This window comes from Rhincodon typus, chromosome 28 (assembly GCF_021869965.1).
Source record: "Rhincodon typus isolate 14 chromosome 28, sRhiTyp1.1, whole genome shotgun sequence".
NCBI lineage: Eukaryota > Metazoa > Chordata > Chondrichthyes > Orectolobiformes > Rhincodontidae > Rhincodon > Rhincodon typus.
Window position 1 is genome coordinate 5,358,678 of NC_063359.1, and position 24,551 is coordinate 5,383,228.

The 24,551-nt window shown below is 41.3% G+C and overlaps 1 protein-coding gene across 3 annotated transcripts in view; it reads left to right on the top strand.

The window, feature by feature from the left end:
• The window catches only part of pnpla7b (patatin-like phospholipase domain containing 7b), a 312,946-nt gene that overhangs the window by 146,294 nt on the left and 142,101 nt on the right, over positions 1–24,551 (top strand). For all 3 annotated transcript variants that reach the window (XM_048613831.1, XM_048613829.1, XM_048613830.1), the window contains 2 exons: positions 1,973–2,048; positions 6,035–6,187. In XM_048613831.1, the coding sequence (XP_048469788.1) occupies positions 1,973–2,048; positions 6,035–6,187 (229 nt within the window). The remainder of the gene's footprint in view (positions 1–1,972; positions 2,049–6,034; positions 6,188–24,551) is intronic.

Below are 24,551 nucleotides of genomic sequence, written 5' to 3' on the forward strand. Positions count from 1 at the left end.
GGTGGAGGGCGTGGGTGGTGTCACGGACATAGGTAGGGAGTTCCTGGACCAAGGGGGAGAAAATGGAGTCCAGATAGGTGGAGATCAGTTCGGTGGGGCAGGAGCAGGCGGAGACAATGGGTCGACCAGGGCAGTCAGGTTTGTGGATTTTGGGAAGGAGATAGAAGCGGGCGGTGCGAGGTTGGGGAACGGTGAGGTTGGAGGCCGTGGGTGGGAGGTCACCTGAGGTGATGAGGTTGTGGATGGTTTGGGAGATGATGGTTTGGTGGTCAGGGGTGGGGTCATGATCAAGGGGGCAGTAGGAGGAGGTGTCGGAGAGTTGGCGTCTGCTTTCCCTCTGCAAGGTATAATGTTGATAGCTGGCAAAGTTTGTACTTTTGCACTTTGTTAACAGAAGCCAGCAGTTGTTAAAATTGTTCCTAACATTGAGTGTCAGTGATAGTATATACTGAGCAAAATATTTGAGACACAGAACAGCACACCAGCAACAACAGCAATTCCTGTGAATTTATGTATCAATTATATTTATGTTTAGCATGTCATCCTTTCTTTTTGGCAGCATAGAGCTTTTTAAAATACTTCCCCAATGATAGTTTTGTTTGTTATGCATAAAGATTCTGTTTGACTTGTGTGCATCGCACTAGCCACATTGTTGACTGAAAGGGAGCAGCAGTCTTCAGAGTTTTAAGTGAATCATGAGTCTGGAATAAATTAACGTTTGACTGCTGTGCTGCAGGATTGTGCATTCTCAGGTCTCTGTGACTGCAGCGAACTCAGGTTGAGGGGATTGCCAGTTTGTTCTACCCCTCTATATGTAAGAGCATAATTGTCTTTGTAAGGTCACTGTCACTGTGACTATTGCATAAGTATGTTTCATCTGCTTGTGCAAACATCTTTTAGAAAGAAAAGTTCCAGGAGTGCTTCAGTCGTGAGCTATAGATTTACATACCTTCCAGGTGATGTGACACTTTACCTGCACTTCACTCCCTCTAATCTGCTGCTCACAATGTAGTCTCCTCTACATTGGGTAAATGAAGCATAGACAGGTGACTGTTTGCAGAACACTGATGTTCCATCCGCAAAAAAGTCCCTGAGCTTCCAGTTGCCTGCCTCTTCAACACACCACCCTGTTCCCTGGCTAACAGCTCTGTCTCAGGCTTGCTGCAGTGCGCCAGTGAAGCTCAGCGCAAGCTGGAAGAACACCTCCTTTTCCACTTGGGAACTCTACAACCTTCTGGACTCTATAGAGTTCAACAGTTTTAGCGCATGAGACACCTTCTCCCATGTCCTTACTCCAACCCCCATGCACATGGTCTGCTATTACACGCAACCCATTGTTAGCCACTAATAGTCCCCATTAATGGCTGTTTATTCTCCTAGGCTGACTGTTATCTGCTTCTTTGTTTGTCTAACTGTTCTTCTTCTCTTTGGGCTCTCCACCTATCATTTACACTTTACCCCCTCCCTGCACCCTATCTTCTGTATAAAAACCAACTCTTTCCTAGCTATCATCAGTTCTGAGGATGGATTACTGGACCTGAAATGTTAATTCTGATTTCAATCCACAGATGCCGCTAGACCTGCAGAGCCTTTCCAGCAATTTATGTTTTTGTTATTGAAACTTCTGGTCTATTTAAGATTTTAATTGTAGTCCTAATGATTTTCAACCCTTCCTTTACCTAGATGCTAAACTCTAAAAGTCCGTCCTTGGCTATTTTCATGTTGCTATCCTCTTTGTTACTTTATAATACTTCTTAGAACTACCTGTTTGACAAAGGCACTGGTCACAAAATTGAATAACTACATATGTAGTTTGATGTTAAATTCTGTTTGAAAGTGCATCTTGTGGCATTCTTCTTTGTTAAAGTTACTTTTTACAAATAACAATTGTTGCTGAAATTGCTATATTTTAATTAATTGATTTCAGAATTACAAGTATGAACACATGTGAATTGGTGTTACTTTGTTTTAGGTGGTTACTCGACTCATTCACCTACTTGGCCAAAAGATCCTTGGTAACTTGCAGCAAGTCAGCGGCCCATTAACAGGTAATAGCTTTAACAACACTCGTATCTTCTTCATACCATTGTATTATATGAGCAGTAACTACAAGTTGAGCTCTTTTCTCTCTCAGGCTTTGAGAAGTGAAGGAGGGGAATAGTTCTGTACCCAATTGAAATTATACTTATAAGAGAAATGAAACTATTAACCTTCGTTATTTTAAGAATATATAAAATAATAGGTTTTCTTCCTCAAATTGTAAATGTACTTTCTTTTAGTCATTTGTTGGTATGGAACTCGAGTAATGCTAAAAATAAAAGCACATTTGGTGGAGGCCTTTTGTCTTGCAGTCAGATTTGCAAAAGTGCCAATGTAAAGGGGAACAACATCTTTACACTGTATGGGCAGAACACGCTGATTGGTGGGCAAGTGGTAGATTTGTAGAGATGTTGCCATGGAGAGTGCACCAGTTAGATGGTGATAGCTAACTGCCAAGCTTTGTTTAAATTTAAACAAAGCAAATAAACTCTGATCCAGGCAATGCCCTGAGGAATTAACCGGCGAATGACCATCATATGTTTTGATGTGGAGGTGCCAGTGTTGGACTAGGGTGGGCAAGGTCAGAAGTCGCATAACACCAGGTTATATAGTCCAACAGGTTTCTTTGAAATCATAAGCTTTTGGAGTGCTGCCCCTTCATCAGGTGAGGTGAAGTGAAGAAAAGCATACAGGCATGGAACAGCCAATATACCAACATTTTCGTGCACAAGTTTGAGCAAGACTTCTTTGTTAAGCAGGACCTCCAACCAACGCTATGCACCAGATACATTGACATTTTCTTCCTCTGGACTTGTGGATACAATGATATCAAAGTTTCATCCCACCATCAGGCTTACCGTGGACTGCTCTTCAGAATCAGTCTCATTCTTGGACATGCATCTCCATCAAGGGCAGACACCTCAGTACCTCTGCCTACCACAAGCCCAAGGATAACCTCACGATGCTGCACTTCTCTAGCTTCCACCGTAAACATGTTAAAGAAACCATCCCCTACGGACGAGCCCTGCACATACACAGGCTCTGCTCAGATGAGGAGGAACATGACGGATACCTAAAATGCTGAAAGATGCCCTCATACGAACGGGATATGATGCTTAACACTTCTGATCGCCAGTTCCAGCCTGCCACAGTGGAAAAACTGCAACAACCTCCTCAGAAGACAGACACAGGACATGATGTCTGAAAGAATACCCTTCGTCGTCCAGTACTTCCCCGGAGCAGAGAGACTACGCCATGTTGTTTGCAGCCTTCAACATGTCATCAATGACGATGAGCATCTCGCCAAGATCTTCCCTACACCTCCACTTCTTACCTTCAAACAATCACCAAACCTTAAACAGACCATTGTTCGCAGCAAACTGCCCAGCCTTCAGGACAACATCGACCACAACACCATAAAACCTTGCCATGGCAACCTCTGCAGGGCGTCAGATCATTGACATGGACACTACCATCACACCACCCACCATGTACACGGCAGATAGTCATGACTTGGCCAATGTTGTCTACCTCATATGGTGCAGGCAAGGATGCCTCGAACATGGTATATTGGTGAGACCGTGCAGATGCTACAACAATGGATGAATTGCCACCGTGCCAGACAGGAATATTCCCTCCCAGTCAGGGAAGACTGCAGCGGTCAAGGACATTCAGCCTCCAATCTTCAGGTAAGCGTCCTCCAAGGCGGCCTTTGAGATGCATAACAACGCAGAATCACCGAGCAGAGACTGATAGTCAAGCTCTGTACTCATGAAGATGTTCTGTACTCATGAAGATGGCCTCAACCATGATCTTGGGTTCATGTCACACTACAGGTGGCCCACCATACTGTTCTGTATCTGTAAAATCTTCCTTACTCTCCTGTTTTAATGCCATCACCTTGATAAATTGTTATGATCTCTCCACCTTAATTACTTTGTACAGTTTTGGATTACTTGTTACTTTGGTTAGACCCTCGACATGCGACTCTTCTATCTGTCATGTTATCCCAGCTGTTTGGTTTGTCTCCAACCCCACCTTATTTTTAAATTTTTGTAATTATCTCTCTGCCTCAAATAATTGGATTATAGTCATCCCCTTCACTTACCACGACCTTTTTGATCTCTCTGCCTATAAATTCTGTGCCTGTATGCTGTTCTTCACTCTACCTGACAAAGGGGTAATGCTCCAAAAGGTTGTGATTTCAAATAAACCTATTGGACTATAACCTGGTGTCGTGTGACTTCTGACCTTATCATCTGTTTTGTTCAGTTGAAACAGGCTCAGTTTATGCGCATGTTCTTTCTTCAAAGTCCTGTATATTGATACCTGTAACCCAGGTGCAACTGCACCACACTGCGAGCCTAACTTTAATTGGTTGTCAGCATATTTATTTGCACACTGGGGATTATTTAGTGTTAGGGACACATTCATAATTCTGCATTATGAGAATTGGAAAATGGAAGGTTTTGACAATTCTGGGTCGCAAAGGGTTTACCATGTGATTTCCTGGAATTAAAAAGTCAAAAGGTCATAGAGAACCGGGAACTGCCTGCTATCTACAAACATCAATGACATTGTGAAAAATACAAGCTGAAGCTTTTAAGTGGGTGGTAAAAGATGGGTTTTACTGCTTTAATTGTTGGACAAACAGTGTTGGAAAAACCGTAAGGATCTGTGCTGATCATGGCCTAGCAGCAGCCTCTGAACTGAATTGCTATGGTTTTTACAATTCATATTTAGATGTGGCTGGTGCTAGATGGGTTTGCAAGGAAAAAGAGCTCTCCCTCTCCCTCCTCTCTCCAATAAAATATCTGTGATTCAGAAATTTTAAAATATCAGGATTCTTGACTGTTTCCTGGCTAAATCCGATATATGACTAAAGATTTTCTATTGCTCTGCAACCAATATCTCTGTAGAGTTGTGTCAATCTTAATAATGCTCTAAGATTGTTATATTAAACTTCCTTAATGGCCTAGTGGATAAAGACACTGCCTGCTGCAACACTGAGTCACATGCAGCACATCCTGGTTTTTTTGCTGGTGACACCGATAGAAACACGACAGTATCTTTTGGGACAGAGAGAAGAAATTCCATCCACTATTCAACTGCTGGATAGTGTTGTGTGAGATCAGTGTTGTTATGGACCAGACCAGATCCTCTCAAAATATTTTAAGGAGGTAGCCTAGGCCCTAACTTTTTCTTATTTTAAAGGTGTGGGTGTGAAGTAGGTGTTCCAGGTATGTTGCAACTGGTCAAACCACTCGGCTTTAAGCAAAACAGAATTTATTTTTAAACACTACAGTTGAACCACAAACAAAAGAAAGTGGCATTTAGAATAACTTAACTATTGGAAAACTTAACCGACCCGATACAACAGCTTAACCAGCATAGCAACATGCCATAAACGCCCTCCTTGGCAAAAAGGTAAATACAAACAGATTCTTACAGGCAGGAGGGAACAACATCCAGAGAGATTTCATAGAAAGTCTGTTAGGAATCCTTTCCTGAAGCTTGCAGCCCTTCTGGTACTCAAAACATCTTGTAACTGCCACAGCCAAAAAAAACTAGAAAACCCTGAACTGGGAGAACTGGCAACTCCCCTTCCATTGTTTAAACTGTTTTAGCTTTCTGGCTGCCTAGACTCTTCAGAACCTCTACCTTTACATCCTCTCCAAAAAAAAGCCAGGAGAAAATAACCTTTTTACTGTGACAGCATTGTCACACTATTGTAGTGCAGTCACTTGAGATTGCAGAGGGCTGCTACTCCCACACAACTTCAATTCAGTAGGACAGAACCTTTAGAAAGCCAGTAGAGTGCTGGATTGTACAACATTCAGGAAGGTCTAAGTTTGGATGGTGCTGCTTTTGTACCTTGATGGTGGCAAAAATTCCAGCGCACTGTAGGTATGTCAGAGGCAGCTGAATCGTGCTAACGTATTTGCTTGTCATCGCATTAGCTAACTCCAGTAAACTGTTATTTTTTCTGTGTAAGGTCGTGGCTTGGGAATCCACACACTGAGCAACAAATTGGAATCAGTGGGAAATCCTGCCAGTAATCTCGCTACTGTGGCCATTCTTCCTGTTTCTGAGGATGTTCCCATTACTGCCTTCACTCTGGAACTCCGACATGCCCTCAGTGCCATAGGTAAAGAGCAACTTCAATAATCCTCTCATCTATAAGGCTTATACTGTACACAGTGCAATGCCTAGATCTATCTACAGTTTATACACGATATCCACATTGTATGTGTTGTGTCTACGTGTAAACAGTGTACACCTGTAGTCATTTACTTAATTCTCACACTGAGCAGGTGCCATCATTAGATCAACAGTATTTCTTGACCAGAGATTTTTTTTGTGAAAATATTCAAACACTTTTACACTGAGACTAATAACAATATAGTTCACTTAGTAGAAGATATCAATGGAAGAAATGAAGATGGATGAGAGTGGGGAGCCGAAAGATTAAGCTGCGGTCAAGGTTGGGATTGTAGGCTCACAGGCTGCTTTTAATTTCAATTTTATATGTGTATTTGCTATCTTTTGTATGGTATGTGAGCACACTGATATGTTCATAAATGTACAGACATTCAGAGAAGAAAGATAGAACCTAGACAAAATGGCAAATAAGTGCAGTGCTAACTGCAGGTGAGACTTTTCACCAGTTACTAAACATGTCAAGTTACTATGTATCCTGAAGTTTAAGTCTAGAATTCAGGGTCTTGTGCTACTGCAGCTCTTTAACAGATTGAATTGCCTTGCTTCTTCCTGTTCTTGTTGTGCTGTCTGCCCTGAACTTGCCAGTAATACACTCCACTCTGATAAGGGACCAGTCTTCTGGGTTCTCTGGTTACAAGAAGCAGTGGTAGCATGTGGAGTAATTAGTGAGCATTAAAATCCAATTCTCTGCCACAGTAGCCAGGACGGGATCTTGTTACCACTGTCTCTCTCGGGCAGTTAGGAATGGGCAATAAATATTGGCCTAGCCAGCAAAGACCACAGAAAGATAATAAAAAAAGAGGTGACCTTATTTGTGAATATGTTGAACGTGCATTTTCAGGTACGGACAGATCTGTCATGTTTGTTTTCACTGTTTTCATCCTGGTGTACAGAACTGTAAATGTATTTCACTTGATCTTGTTTTTCATATATGTATCAAAATATTTGGACAGCTTTCCAGTTTTCTTCACATAATACAATGGTAATTTGAGCAGGAAGATTTCACTTAAGGTTGCCATTTGTTAAATGGAAGTAAGCGTGGATTAATCGACACTTTATGCTTTGGTAACTAAGACACAGTAGTGGGCCTGATGGGTACAAATATTGTCTGAAATAGCACTGCCCAATTCAGCTGAGTCACTCCAGTGATGAGCCGCCTCTGACATGACTGACCAGACAGCCTCCTGTGCAGTAAACATTCCATGATTCTAGATTGTGTAACCCTGAGTTGTAGCACTAACCCATGCCAAACCCAAAGACCAGGAAGTCTCAAGTTTTAACACTAATTCATTTGGACCAGCAGACCCTCAGATGAAAATTGACCTCTGTGGAGATTGCTGATCTCAACCACAGCAACAGTTGATATGCTAGTTGATTCCAGTTAGAATACTTTTATATACATAGACATACAGATATAAAAGTGCTTGTTGATGTCAAGGAAGCACAAGACCCTCCTGAATCAGACCACACTATCGCTAATACTGCCTCTCTCCATTTCTCGAACATTGACCTTCTCTGAACTTGCTTCATCTTATCACTGAAATTCTCATTCATGCCTTTTTTTGGGTTCCAGATTTAACTATTTCAATACATTTCCAGTCTCCTCCCAGCATATCCTCCATAAGCTTGAACTCCTCAAAGAAATCAAATCCTATTCACCTTTCGCTCCGATACCCACTGACTTACATTGGCTCCAATTTAAGTCGCCCTTGGTACTTAATCATTTTTTTAAATCATCTGCGTTTTCAATTGTCTTCACGTCCGCTCCATCCACCCAAATAAAAATCTTTGTAATCTCATGTAAGACCCACAGCCCTTTGGACTCCGATAACTTTGGATGTTGAGCATCTCCATTGTTGATGATCGTTCACTCAGGCTGCTGAGATGCCAGGCTCTGGAACTGCGATAATGTTCCTGTGAAACCCCTTGTGAAATTTTGCTGAGGTAGCAAAAGGAATGTGCGCTCATGAAACACAACCACAGCATGGGACCATGCTAGAGAATTGTTCTACTGCTATCTCTGCCAGTATTCATTATTCTTCCCATCCTATTGTCTGTTCTGGTTCACTTGTCTCCCTCCCTCACACATGATCTGTTTGTCCTGTTTGTTGTTCGATGTGGTTGCTACTAGCTAGCCACCAGTTATTGCCAATGTTTAGTTACCTGAAGGGTAGTTTAGAATTGCTGTGGGTCTGGAGTCACATTTAGTCCAGACCAGGGTAATGGTGAAGATTTCCTTCCCTAAAGGGCATCTGTGAACCAGATGGGTTTGTACAACAACCAACAGTGGTTATGCGATTGCCACGAAACTGGTTTCCAAGCCCAGATTTTTGTTGAAATAAAAGTTCGCCATCTGATTCAAACTCGTGTTTCCAGAACATTTGCCTGAGGCTGTAGATTGCTGTGTCCAGTGATGTTACCACCACCACCTCATAACCAAACATTCTTCCATTGATCATCTTATTCTGAAGAAGATCCACTGGACTTCAGCAATGTTAACTCTGCTTTCTCTCTGCTGAGTTTCCCAGCAATTTCTGTTTTTGTTTCTGATTTCCAGCATGCGCAGTTCTTTGGCTTTTCTGTTCTTCCATTGATGTCGATAATTTGTCAAAAACTTGGTGCGATCATGAGACCTTTCATTCCAATGACATTGACCCATCAGTTGACTCTGTGATAATCTTCCATCATCACTGTATGGTGCATCAAACCTGCAAAATAAGTTGTTTTGGCTGGAATAACTCCACTAAGGTTATTAGATTGGAAAGATCTTGGATCCTGGGCATTGTTGTCAGCAAATGTCTACATTTCAAAGGTCTTGACAAGAGCACAGTGTATTTGTCAAGTGGGCTGCAGTGGTGGAAGGAGAGTGTGGTTAATTCCCTGGACAACTCTTATCCAGGCCCTCCCATTCCAGCACAATATTGAATCAAGGTGAGAGACTTGTGCAAGGCAGTAGCATCATGTAATTGCATTGAATTTACGCCATTCAGCCCAAATGTCCTTGAGTGTGTGCCCTTCAGGAAATACAAGAATACGGAATAGGTTAATGTCAGGACATTTTAAGAGTTTCCATTGTGCTGTTGTATATGACATAGAATGTCCTGTTGACATTGAGGGAGAGGAACTAAAGGTTGACCTCTTCAAAGCAAGGAAGGCTAAGGAGTGACTTGAATAATTGAGCAAGAAAAATGTTTCTCTTTTACTCCATGAGTTATGATGATCTGGAATGATGTACCTGGAAGGATGGTGCAAGCAGGTTTGAATATTATTATTATTCAAAAGGAATTGGAAGACCACTTGAAACTGAAATTATTTCCGGGCTGTGAGAAAGAGCAGAGGAGTGGAACTAATTGAATGGGTCTCTCAGAGAGAAGGAGAGACCGAGTGAAGTCACAATGGCCCAAAAGGCCTAGTGCTGTATAATCCTACGATGTTATGCAACAGAACATTCACATCTCTAGATAAGATTCTATTACAGCCATTACCTACGTCCCAACAGTGGCTTTCACCAAGAAATAATTATTTGCTTATCCATAAACTTCATGTCTGCAATAAATAATAGTGCAGAAGAAGCTGAAAGCCACAAAGGCAATTTAATTTACAGTTATTATAGTTATTATTGTTGTCCTGAGAAGAAATTGTCATTAAAATTGGCCTTGTATTCCCAGTGCTTGTTTATTGCTTTATGTACAATGGTACCATTAATAATCAGGCAGCTGAGCTGACCTACTGGTGTGTGGAAATTATTTTGGAGTGTTAGGAGCTGGGGTGATTGATGATAGTCATCAGTGTTTTCAATTTCAGCTGGAGTGTAATGACATTATCACCAATCGATGCACGCAACTAACACGTTTCTGAAATTTTTGTTTTGATTTTCATTATCTTTGCCCAGTTTCTCCTGCTTTTAGCAGCAGGATGGAATCACTTGGCATTTCAACAACCATCTCTTTTTACATGGTGCATTATGGAGTGATTGCTTATCTTTTATATTACCAGTTGTCATAGAGTCATTCAGCATGGAAATAGACCTTTCGGTCCAACCAGTCCAAGCCGAACATAATCCCAAACTAAACTAATCCAAACTGCCTGTTCCTGGCCCATACCCCTCAACCTTTCCTATTCATGTCTACCATCGTCTCCTCAAGACACAGCCATGGCTACTTGTTAAATAGGAAGTAGATGGTGACTTGGAAGCTCAGAGGGCAGTCGGCTGTGGGAAACGTCAGTGAAAATGAAAGAGGAGTGGAACCACAAAGTGGTGGGGGGTGGGGATACCAACACTGATACAGGGAAAGAAGGAAAAAAACTGAGTGGAGTTAGTGGGGACAGCAAGTTGGTGATATGAAAATGGGCAGTAGAAGCAGAAGGTATCTGATAGGAGCGGGGATTGGTGAGTGCTTGGCACCATCTCAGTTGAATTTGATCCTGTCCTCAAACAATGGACACAGGTGAACATGAGTCGATTGTGTAGTGGCCAAACCTTTTGAAGGGCTGTGGTCACTTGAAAGGGGCCTGATGCCTTCTCAGTGAAATTTAGTTCAAACTGATAATGGTCTCTGAAATCTTACTGGTCAGGACAGCTGTGTTGTATGACAGCATGTATGTCCATATGAATTATGGGCTCTTGTGGCGCAGGGGTGGTATCCCTACCTCTGGACCGGAAGGCTTGTGTTCAGTCCTACGTTCTCTCGTGGTGTGTTATAACATCTCTGATTTTTTTTTAAAATTCTGTGAATCAGCGAGGGGTTCTTTTTGTGTAGTGGTAGTATCTCTACCTCTGAGCTTGGTGGCCTGAGTTCAAGGTCCACCTGCTCCAGAGGGGTGTAATATCATCCCTAAACATGTTGATTAGAAAATATCTAAAACAGTTTGAGGCTCCCAATGATCGCTGTAAATAACATTGTTGCATGCAGCGGTGAAGTGTTAATTTTGTGGCTTTTATTATTATGCATGATAGCATGTGTGTACATGGCTGAGAAAATTAGGAATTGAAAATTGAATCAGGATTTGCTGTATTCAGGGCTGTTGCACTAAATTGGATTACTGTGATTACAGATTTTATATAGAAATACAATTGCCTTTTCACTTCCAACCAGCTGCTAAAGTAAATAAGATCGTCTAGGTAGTGTGTAACAGTAAATCATTCAGTACTAACCCTGGTCTAATTCCTTATTCAAAGCTAGGTTTTCATAGAATGCCTACAGCCTTTCGGTCTATTGAGTCTACACCAACCCTCCAAATAGCATCCTACCCAGACCCTGTAACCCCTACATTTCCATGGTTGATCCACCTAGCCTGCACATCCTTGGACTGTGGGAGAAAACCGGGGCACCCGGCGGAAACCAACACAGATACTGGGAGAATGTGCAAACTTCACATAGACTAAGGGTGGAATTGAACCCAGGCCCCTGGTGCCGTGAGGCACTGTAACCACTGAGCCACTGTGCTGCCCCAAACTATAATGTCACAACTTTCTATACTGCTAACTAAAATGTTATGTTCTTTGTAAATTATTTACCTCTTCAGTACAATACAATTTAATGGTATAGACACTTGGTTTTCGTTGAAAGGCAGAAAAGTGCGCAAGATTTGGGTAGCACGATGGCTCAGTGGTTAGCACTACTGCTTCCCACGTGCTAGGGACCCGGGTTCGATTCCACCCTCAGGCAACTGTCTGTGTGGAGTTTGCACATTCTCCCTGTGTCTGCTTGGGTTTCGTCCGGGTGCACTGGTTTCCTCATACAGTCCAAAGAGGTGCAGGTTAGGTGGATCGGCCATGCTAAATTGCCCTACGTGGGTTAGCCATTGGAAATGCAGGGTTACAGGGATAGGGTAGGGAGATGGATCTGAGTGGGATGCACTTTGGAGGATTGTTGTAGACTGAATGGGTCAAATGGCCTCTTACAGCAGGAAAGGGCTTCTATGATTTATGATTGGTTAGTTGACAGCAACAAATACAATTCCATTGCCACATTAGATCTGTTGCTACATTTCTCCTTTCCTGCATTATCAAAATTAGGCTGGAGTAAACCTCAGATCTTTTATTGTTCCCTTGTGCATTAATCATCCACATACAGTTTAATGGGCTTTATCCATTGCCTTCTGCTTTGGAGGACCATCTTGTAAGTACAACATTGTGCTTATTTAAGTTTCGAAATAGCACAGTCTCTGCTAAACTCATAAGGGATTGTTCCATATCCCTATCTCCCTCAGGCACTCCCTCATTCGTCTTCTCTCTTTCTCCCCCTCTCCTTCCCCAAAGGCATTAATGACACAGTGTTGTTAAATCTCATTTAACTCGACAAGAGTTTATTTTTGCTACTCTGGACTTGAAATTTCCTCTTGAATTGCTCTCATATAGATTGCCTCAAAGACTGCTCCTGTATCTGGTTCATTACTGTCTTGTCCTGAGTCCACATTCCCCAGGACTCCAGAAACTACACTCAGATCTTACTCTCAGACACAAAAACAGACAGTGGCATGGGAAGCCCAACTTCAAAGTGACCCCAAAAGTGAATTCTTTAGGATTAGAACAGAGTAAGGCTTATTACTGCATTCAAAGCCCAGGGAAGTGATTTGTGACATGACATAGATTTGCACAACCCTGTAAAGAGACTGTTGTGGTGCAGTGTAGTGTCCCTGCTGCTGGGCTAATAGTTCCCTGGTTCACATCTCACCTGCTCCAGAGGAATGTAACAGTATCTCTGAACAGATTGATTGCAAAATATCTCTCAGCCCTGTATAAAAGAAAGAAAGCAAGCAGAAAAGTCACAAATTGATTAAAATCGAAGGTATTAGAATTTGTTCACCTGCATTAGAAAGTCCATTAAGTCAACGCATAGTTGAGGTTCTTCCAGCTGGCTGTATGCAGACATCACATTCATAGGAGCTCAAATGCAGTCAAATTGCTGATAGTGCATTAGCTGAGAATTCGTTTACAAGTGAAAAGCAGGTTTCTTTTCAGTAATCAGACTTTTGAGAGGTATTGAGATCAGAGACAGGCATTTAGCTAAGCCTGACGACTTTTCTTTTTGTCTGTATATTTTGTCTGTTCATGGGATTTGAGTGTCGCTGGCCCATCTAGCATTGTTATTGGGGATAGAGCAGTTGAAAGTCAACCACATTGTTGTGGGCCTGGTATCACACTTAAAGATGGGTAAAGATCAGAATAAAGATAACAGTTTCCTTCCCTAAAGGGCATCAGTGAACCTAGTGAAAAATCCTCAAATATTGTCATGAAGTCAAATAAAACACGATGAATTTGACATAAATATATTTCATTTTTGATGCAGTGACTAATCAGAAAACAAAGTTGTTTGTCCCATTGACACGACTCACATGATCTTTTTGATATTTTAGAACTTTATTTCTGTTCTGTAAGATAAGCTGCCCTTAGTTCTGTGAGAATTAAATACCATGATAAGTAAGAAGCTAAAGAAAAGCATTTGCCTTTAAATGTTTTTTTTTGTGCTTTATTCTACTGTCAACTGATATTTTCTTTGAATTCGAACGTGGAATTTGGGTGACACTGATGAGGTTGCATTTAATACTTGAAGTTATGTTTGTCTTTTCCCTCAAACCACTGCATTCCTCTCACTAATGGTTCTTTTGCAGCAGTAAATTTGATCAGAAATTTCAGGATATTGATTCAAAACGACAACATATAGCCAAGTCAGGATTATATTGTGATTTTTGGGGTGATAGTTAGTGATGGAGGACTAGTTAAAATAATCATGATGTGATGTTGCACTGCCCTACGTAGATTCCTGCACATCTGAGTTTATGCCTTTTGGTAATGATGTTAATTTCAACTCGGACTGATCCTCGTTTAGTGACGGTTTCGTGACCTCTGCTCAACCAAGTCAGGTGACAACAGCAGCCATTTCAGGTCAGCATCTATCCTTTTTAAAACTATCTTTAGTTCATGAGCACTCCGTGAGACTAAAATCAAATGAGGGAAGTCAAACGCTGATCACCCATGTTTGCTGTTATTGTAACAAATTAGATCAAAAGAAGCACTCAGCCTGAACCCAGTTACGCACTTAAATTGACAGCTAATATGACTAATGTGGTCCAATTAAAAGGACCGTATGCAGCATTTTTGGCGCACAAGTAGATGTGAATGCCAGAATATTGTCAATCTTTAGTTACTAATAAACCCAAAACTACCTGTCTCTGCCGCCGTTCGCACCGGCGCTGGCTGGGCGCCGCCGTTCGCACTGGCACTGCCTGTCTTGGCCGTTTGCACCGGCCGTGTCAGAGAGGTAGAAGAATCATATTGGAGTTGAAACATTTAACCGTGTTTCTCTCTCTACAGATACTTCCAGACCTACTGAGTTTCTCCAGCATTCCTTCTGTTTGTACTTAGAACTTGACCGTGGGGATTGGGAGAATTGTAGTACAATGATAATATTCTTGACACTCTGGAGACGTGAGTTAAAATCTCAAACAGCAGCTGAGTGAATTTAAATTGTCAATGTCAATGAATTCAATTCAGAAGAAAAGGCTGGTCTCAGCAATGCGCATGAAACTGCTAGCTTGACACACAAACTCACCTGGTTTCCCCACTATCTGTCGGGGAAGGAAATCTGACCTTACACATCTTGGCCTGCTTGTGATTCCATAGAGTCATGGAGTCATACAGCACAGAAACAGACCTTTCAGTTCAACCAATCCATGCCAATGATAATCCCAAACTAAACTAGTCCCACCTGCCTGCGCTTGGCCAATATCCCTCCAAACCTTTCCTACTCATGTACTTACCTGAATGTCTTTTAAATGTTGTAACTGTAGCTGCATCCATTACTTCCTCTGGAAGTTCATTCCATACATAAACCACTCTTGTGTTTTAAAAAAAAATTGCCCCTCAGGCCTTTTTTTTGTCTTTCTCCTCTCGCCTTAAAAATATGCCCCTAGTCTTGGAAACCCCTCTTTGTAGGGAAGAGACACCTGCCATTCACCTTATCCAGTGAAAATGGTCCCAGCCTATCCAGCCTCTCCTTATAACTCAAACACTCAATTCCCAGCAGCACTCCAAGTCCACAGCAGTGTAGTGTAGATCCCTCTTAACTTTCCTTTTGTGATGGCAGTAATCCTCCCAGTTGATTCCAAGAAGGTGACTCACCATCGACCTTTAGAGGACAATGGGCAGTAGACATGATATTTGCCAGCAAAGCCTGCATTCTCTGAATGAATTATTTTCAAAGGTTGCTGATGATGTGAATAAGTATTTTGACAAACAACTTGAGATAAGGTAGTTTGCTGCTGCATGTTGTTTAATGTGGAAACTATTGAATTGGAGTATATGCTCAGTGGGTGAAGGGTGTGGATGAAAAGAGGCTCGAAGTACAGAATTCGTTGAGGGTTCATGTATAGATTAATTAGGCAATAATAAAGACTGGTGACGTTTTGAGTTTTATTAGTAGAAGTGTACAGTAAGAGAGGTAAGAGCAAAGGGATTGACTACTGAATGCAGTGGAACATATCAAGGCTGTGAAAATTGCCATATCCTGTCTTTAATTTTGGTTACCTTAGTCAAGCAGAATTGTAGACTTTTGCTTTTGTTCGGTCAAAAGTTTTGGCATTGGAATAACACTCAAAAAAAAATGCTTAGAAACTGCAGTAGGTCATTTGGACCTCTAAGCATGCCTCAGCAATCAATAAGATTATAGCTGATCTATTTCAGCTCCACCTTTTTTGCATTATCCTCATATCCCTTGGTAGAAGAAAATCCATAGATCTCTGCCTTGAACATAGTCAGCAACTGAACATCCAAAACTATATGGATTATAGAATTTCAAAGATTGATCAACCTTGAAGTAAAGCCTTGTAGGAAAGATGATGGTCTTACCCTTCTTAGTCTTATCACTAGCCTACTGACCCAGGTAACATTCTGGAAACAAAGGATCAAATCCTGCCATGGCTGATGATGGAATTTGAATTCAATAAAAATCTGGAATTAAGAGTCTAATGATGACCATGAAACTTCCTTGACAGTTAGACAACCCTATTTGGTTCACTGATGCCCTTCAGGAAGGAAACTACCATCCTTACCTGATCTGGCCAAATGCAACTGCAGACCCACAGCAATGTGGTTGATTCTTAACTTCCCTCTGAGCAATTAGGGAAGGGCAATAAATGCTGGCCTAGCCAGTGATGCCCACATTCAAAGAATTAATCAATAAATCATTTCAAATCAGTCCAAAGTGGCCAACCCCTTATTTTGGGGACTGTATTCTCAGTTCCCCAGCTAGGGGTAACATTCTCACAGCATCATTTGCATTGCATATACTTTGCATTTCAATGAGATCATCTCAGCCTTCAGATAATCTGGGCCTAGTCTACTCAGTCTTTGTCAGTAGGACAATATCCTTATGCTAGGAATCATTCTAGGGAACCTTTGAACCCTCGAGGGCAAATGTGGCTTTCCTCCGGTAAGGAGACCAAACTTACATATTGTAGATAACAAGGTGTAGAGCTGGATGAACACAGCAGGCCAAGCAGCATCAGAGGAGCAGGAAAGCTAACGTTTCGGGCCTAGACTCTTCTTCAGAAAATGTGCATATTGTACTCTGGTTAAGGCCCCATCACTTTAAAACCCATCATCTATATGTAATTGTTAAGACTCTTTCACTGTTGTACTTCAATCCTATATGGTATCTTTCAGATAGATACTGTTTGCTTTCCTAATTGTTTGCTGTACCTGCATGGAAGGTTTTTAAAACCCACTGAAGATAAACAAAGCCATAACTTCCCCACGTATTTGGTAACGTGTAAGGCAGGTTGCTAAATGTACAGGGCCTGTTGAACTGAGACAGGTACAACGGAGCTATATTTAAACAGCTCAATGGCTGGTTAATATGTCTTGCATCTGAGTTTTTACTCTGTTGCTTTTGGAATGTACTCATGTTCCAGCAATTTAAAGGGATTGAATGAAAGGATTCAGTAAGTAAATGAATATTCCATATTTAAGTAATTGAAATGGGGAGATTATGAAATAATTTGTCCCTATTTTGTGTCAAAATCAGAATGGCACGTTATCATTTCGTTGAAAATGATTTTGAATATCAGCATCTATGTGATCTGTTTTGTTTGTTTTTTATTGCACTTGCTTGTTTTTAAATTGTGCTTAATTACACCTTGTGAGCAGATATTAAAAGTTGCAATCAAGAGTTAATTAAAATTAGTTTGGCAATCAGTGTGATCATTCGGGAAGTGTCTGTCCTACGTGAAGAGATGAGCAGTATTAGCAATGTCTTGAACCATAGGAATGATCTATTATTGCTGATAGAGACTGTGCTTTTATTCATTTGACCATTTGCATCTGGACTTGCAGCTCTGTTTTTGAGAGTTGGTATTTCCAAATTTGTCTTTTCCAGCCAATATTTCCACCTTTTGTGGGAGAATGCTGTAGCCTATGATCATAGAGTTATAGAGCTGTATAATATAGAAATAGACCCTTCAGCTGACTGAAATCAGGTTAGAGAGTAAAATGTTTTTGTGGCTTTACCTCCCTTGGTCAACAGTGACATTCCAGGCTTACAATTTAAGGCTAATTATTTTGGTAATGGATTAAGGGAGATTATATTGCAGTGACAATGCTGGTTTTGTAATCTGCAGTTTGAAGGCTGTATTGTGTGCAATGACTCAGCTTCTATAACTGAGAGAAGGATAAATGCAATGTGTAAAAGTACCTACATCAGTCCTCAGGCAAGACTCCATCCCCCACCCCACCCCACCCTAGAGTGATGCTTTCCTTTATCATTATTGTGATCTTTAATTTGATAGCAGCAATGTATTGTTTAGAGTCTGAGTTGGTCAGCACAGAAACAGACCCTTCGATTCAATTCATCCACGCTGATCAGATATCCTAAATTAATCTCGTCCCATTTGGCACATATCCCTCTAAACCTTTTCTATTCATATGCCTATCTAGACGCCTTTTAAATGTTATAATTCTATCAGCCTCCACCACTTCCTCTGGCAGCTCATTCCATACATGTGCCACCCTCTGCATGAAAAAGTTGCCCCTTAAGTCCCTTCTTGTATCTTTTTCCTCTCACCTTAAACCTATGCCCTCTAGTTTTGGATTCCCTTACCCTGGAGAAAAGACTTTGGCTATTCACCCTATTCATGCCCTTCATGATTTTAGAAGCCTCTATAAGGTCAGCCTCCGCTCCAGAGAAAATAGCCCCAGCCTATTCAGCCTCTTCCCTCTAGTTCAAACCTTCAACATCCTTGTAAATCTTTTCTGCATCCTTTCAAGTTTCACAACATCTTTCCTATAGCAGGGACTATGAATGCACTATGAATTGAATGCAGTATTCCAAAAGTAGCCTAACCAATGTCCTGGACAGCCACAACATGACGACCTAACTCCTATATTCAAGGCACTGACAAATAAAGACACATGTATCAAATGCCTTATTCACTATACTGTCTACCTGAGACTCCAGCTTTAAGGAACTATGCACCTGTACCCCAAGGCCTCTTTGCTCAGCAACACTCCCTAGGACCCTACCATGAAGTGTTTCTGTCCTGCCCTGATTTGCCTTACCAAAATGCAGCTCTGAGGTAATCTTCTTCACTGTCTTCTACACCGCCAATTTTGGTGTCATCTGCAAACTTACTAACCATTCCTCCTATATTCACATCCAGATCATTTATATAAATGACAAAAAGTAGTGGACCAGCACCAATCCTTGTGGCACAATGCTGGCCGCAGGCCTCCAGTCTGAAAAACAACTCTCCACCATCACCATCTGTCTCCCACCTTCAAGCCAGTTTTGTATCCAAATGGCTAGCTCTCCCTGTATTCCATGTGATCTAACCTTGCTAACCAGTCTACCATGTGGAACTTTATTGAATGCCTTGCAATTAGAACCAAATTGCAAGTGGCTCCTTCATTATGAATGCATTCCTTTCCCAGACCACAGTGCATATCATCCAGCTGACTGCAACAAGGAGCTATTTTAAGAAATTTCTCCCTCCACCCCCGCTGACGTTTCTGATTTGGTACGTGAGGACCCCATGAGAAGGAATAACCTCTATTAATTCTACCCATGAGGCACCTGCAACCCAAAACGGCAACTGTGCTGTTACTAATCACAATGGGGACCACGATTCCATATGCCCCATTATGTTTCCTTTTGATGTATTTGATGGCATCTGCATTATTCTGTGATGTACTTTATTGTAATGTATTTCTCGCTATCAAGATGTATGCATGCTGTTTTTCTATCACGTATAGTACTTTGCGTATGACTGTTAAATTATCCGGACCTTTGTATTGCAGGCCTGATATGTATGCTTAATGCAGATTTATCTCCTTTCCAATAATATAGCATTTCACCAGGTGAATGAAAAAATGTCTCCTCTTAGCTCATTGATTCTTTTCAGAACTTACAGATCCACCGTGTTTTAAATTTTGGGGTTTATGCTTCCTAAGCAAGGAAATCCCTTTCATATTTTTGTTTGCTTCCTGACATCAATCCTAATTTGATTGTTTTCGGTTTTGACTCTGTGGCTCCCATCATCATGATTGAGTTTGAAATAGCCAGGATTATCAGTACTGTTACAGCCTTGTTCCTGTGTAATTCCTGGGCAAAAGATCAATAGTTTGTGAGCTGGTATATCTAGGCATTGATCAGTGAAGGGTTTTGCCTGCTGGTAGTTAACTCACATTCCTGAACAAAAATAACTCCTTGTCTCCATCTGTGATATATTTAGCCCTAATTCATAGAATCATAAAACACAGGAGACTTTTCCACCTAACGGATCTGAACTGTTCTTTAAAGGAACCATCCACTTACAGTTGTTCCCTTGCACTTTGCCTGTGGCCCTGAAATCATCTCCTTTTCAAGTAATTGTATGCAATTGTTATTCAATTTACTTCAATCGCCCTCTCAGGAAGTTGATTCCAGATGATAACTTGCTGAGTAAGAAAACATTTATTTCTTTTGGGTGTAGACCCGCTGTGTAGCTCCAAAGGATTTTTATTTCAAAGCCATAATTTTAAACACCCTGTTAAACCTCCTTGCTGTAAGCAGAAGAATTGAAACTTCTGTAGTCTTTCCACACGACTGAACTCTCTCTCAAGCTTGCTATCGGTAATTAATGTTTAATTTCCATTCTTTTCCTGACTTGTTTGTCAAAGTTTGTACCCACTATCACTAGTTATCTGAGGTCTTGTCACTCCCTTCACCACACCATCTACTCTCCAGAGAAATCTACAGAGGAGGGTAATTACCTCGTTTACACCAGAGTCTCTGTTGAACTGTGTAACTGGGTTTTCCTCATCTTTCCGGTTTTGGAGGATGTTAGGTGTAGAAATGTAGAACATTGGCTCGTGTTTGCTTAATGGCTCAACTCTGATGGAACTCCTAGCATAAATCTTGTCCTCACCACTCTTTCCCATGACCTTTTCGACTGATCTACTGTTCCAGTTTGCTGTAAACTACTTGCATTGTGCTAATTTGTAAAACAGTAGAATACATTCATTTCTTCACCTATTTCTTTTCCCCTTTCTATAGGAAAGTACTTCATCGCTGATCTGTGCTCTTCCACCCTCGCCCACTAAACTAGCCAGCCAATCACTCTCTAGTTTTCTTTCCAGCTTTAGAATATAGAATCAACTTTTCACCATACTCATGTTGAGTAGGTGACAAAGTTTACAAGTTGCCATTCGTAATGCCATCTTAGGTACAAAGGTTCCTAGGTACAGGTTGTTGAGTACAAATTCTTAAGGGAAGCAAAACTACGTAAAGTCCAGCGTGACAGACCTTCAAAAGTATAAATCATAGTAATAAATGAGAAAAATAAATAAAATGTTTGCAATAACTGTCTTTCCATGATAGTATAACAATAATAAAAAAGAGCTTTTTAAAAAAGAGAATTTAAGACAAAGTCAATCTTAGCCCATTTCATGGTTCTGGGCTCGAGGATCTGAGCCCCCAACCTTGGAATCGTGGGCCGGACCCCCACGAAGCTGAAGAAAAAACCACATGGATTCACAGACTGATGCCGCCACTGAAAGGGGTCCTACACTGCTGGCAACAAGGATTCCCAAACCGGTTATTGGAATCCAGGGAATGGACCCAGCTCACTTTCAGCTGCCGCTGAATAGCCCTAGTCGAAGGACCCACCAGGATACAGCCATGAGGAACGACCGGATCCACACTGCATTCTCTACTGCAGCAACCTCTCGGAATCTCCTTCCTTACCCGAAGCTGCCAAAATAAGGCAAGATGAACTTGATGTTGGAAAATAAATTTCAAAAATGAGATTTTGATTGGGTACTAAGGAGGTAGAGTGGTTAGGAGGAATCCTCTTAAGTGTGGAAGTTCTGCGAGTTCATTGAGTATACCAGATTTGGAATGGAGAGACGGGGCATGGGAACATTGGCCAGGACCTTGAGCTTGTGGTTTTGTTTTAGTGATTACATTAACCTGTTCTATAAGGCAAAACAACACTGGTACAGGTTTCCCTGGGTCACTGGTGAAATGTTTAAGTTCCTCTTGACCCCTGTCACCATCACAGCTGCTGTGATGTGACTAGATCTACGTAACTATGGAGGGGGAGACTGGTGGCAGCATTGGCTTCATCAATGGCAAGGATACAATTTGTCGAAACATTTTATTTTCCTCCATTAGCGAATGAGAAATTGAGCCTTATTCAAAGTAAATGTTGCCAAAGAAATGCAATTATTGGGGAAATTCTGAACAAATCAACCCTGGAATAGCTGGAATGTAGCTTTCAAAGCTTAGATCCATTTGGGACGAGATCAGTTCAGGATCTGTGATGGAATTGTAGAGTGGGCCTGGTGTATGAAGGGGGTGATGGAAGGGGTGTTGTCAGTGTGTGTGTTGAGACAGTATAGGAAAGAGACTTCAAACTTGAAGCTCCAAGCCTGACTCCCTGATTGCAGAAGTATTGATTGAATTGGCTGTGGATAGAACTACCCCAAGACCATTTATTACAGTTTTAGCTAGTGCTGTCACAGCTCAGTGAGAAATGCACCCACCTACCTTGAAAATTAGCATCAACAAACCTAGTGGCCAAAATGAATGGCTAAGTCTGTTTGCAGCAGCCAGATTTGACAGATGTTACAAATAGGTATGACAGAAAAATCTTGCCTCTAATCCAGTATTTCTAAAACATTTATAGTTGGCCTGAGTACATGTTTAGACATCCTTTTAAAAACAAGTTTTTCCTTTTTGGTGGGCATTATTTGCATAGACAAGACTTTTAATCAGTCACTCTATGATATTGCATGTAATGATTTTGATATGTTCTCATGCATACCTTCAATGTTGCTGCTGCTTTCTCTGTTTCGGTGTCAGCCATATTACAATTAGGAATGTTCTCACCTTTGAGTCAGAAGGTTGTGGCTTCTAGCTCCAGTCCAGAAAATAGAGCATAAAAATCTAATGCACAAGCATGATACAGAGGGAACATGATGCTGTCTTTCGCGTCCCAATTCCCCGTTTTGGGATTTGATTCATTGATTTGATCTATTATTGTCACATTTATCTAGGTATAGCGAAAAGTTTTGTTTTATGTGCAGTACAAGCAGATTATACCATGCAAAATGCATTGGGGTAATAGATCAGGGTGAGGAATACAATGTTATGGCTGCAGCAAAAATGCACAAAGAGTGATGTTGATATTAAATTTGAAATTTGAGAGGTTCAGAAGTCTAATGACAGTGGGGAGGAAGCTGTTCTTGAATCTGTTGGTACGTGTGTTTAAGCTTTTGTACCTTCTGCCCGACGGAGGAGGTTGCAAGGGATTATTACTGGGGTGGGAGAGGTGTTTGATGTTATTGGCTGCCTTCCTGAGGCAGCGAGAAGTACAGATGGAGTCAATGGATGGAAGGTTGGCTGTACGATGGACTGGGCAGCGTAAAAGATCCCATGGTGCACTCTTGAAAACAAGCAGAGAAATTAGCTCTAGTGTCATGACTGGTATTAATCTCTCAACGTCACAAAAAGAGATTGTGTTCATTATCAAATTGCTGTTAGTGGAAACTTACTCTGCACAAATTGGCTGCTTTGTATTTGGAAACAGCAGAGACCACACTTTAAAAGTATTTCATTGGCTGTAAAGCACATTGGGCAGTCCTAAGGTTGTAAAAGGGAAGTATTTTTCCCTTCTGGTTTTCTCTCTATGCTAGTCAGTCTCGGTATCTGCTTCATTCTGCTTCCAGTGCCATGTAAGGAGATATTAGGCCAACAAAAGGGATAAGTTTTAAGAAATGCCTGCCTTGTTTGAGGGCTGTGGACATTGCTAGCAAAGCCAGTATTTATTGTCTGTTCCGAATTGTTTGTGATAATGTGAAGCTCCTTCTTCCACTGCTGTGCTGTAAGCAAACCTTCAATGCTGGTATTGAGTTTGTTACAGGATTTTGACCGAGCCACAGTGAAGGAATGGTCGTATAGTTCCAGTTTAGGATCGTGAGTGACTTTGAGGGGACCTTGTAGAATATTATTTAAATGTAGAGGGACTACAGAATGCTGAGATGCAGAGACCTTGAACTGAAACACAAAATGTAAGCATGCAGGTGTAACAAGTAATTAGAAAGGCTAGTGAAATGTTGGCCTTTTTTGCAAGTGGGGTGAAATATCAAAGTAGTGACATCTTGTTTGCTGTCCAGGGTGTTGGTAAGACCACACACAGTTTTGATCTCCCTTCTGCAGTGGTACATACTGCATTGGCAGAAGCTTAAAGAAGGCTCATGGGGTTGATTTCTAGGATGAAGAGGTTCTGAGGAAGGTTGAGTAAGTTGGACCTATACTCATTGGAGTTTAGAAGAATGAGAAGTGATCTTATTGAAACCAAGATTTGTTGAGTTTAGATTCAGAATAGGAGACTGCACATTTAATATGGACAGGAGAAATGTCTTCTGAAGTTTGTGAATTTTTGGGATTCTTGAACTCATAGACGTATGGAGACTGAATCAGTATCTCATTCAGCTTTGAATATATTCAAATTCTTGCACTTTGATGAAGTCAAGGATTACGGACAAAGACCAGAAAAGTTTGTTGAGGTCATGATCAGATGAACCATAATCTTATTAAATGGCAGAGCTGGCTTGAGGGGTTGAATGGTGGAAGTTGTAGGTTTGGAAAATGCTATTGAAAGCATTTGGCGAGTTTCTGCAAAGCATCTTGTGGGTACCAGACTGTTCTGAAGGTGTGTATTTGAGATGGTGGATGGGATCCCAATAAAGCAGACTGCTTGTCGTGAATGAGCTGTGTTTCTTGAGTGTTCTTGGTGGTGCGCACTCAAAA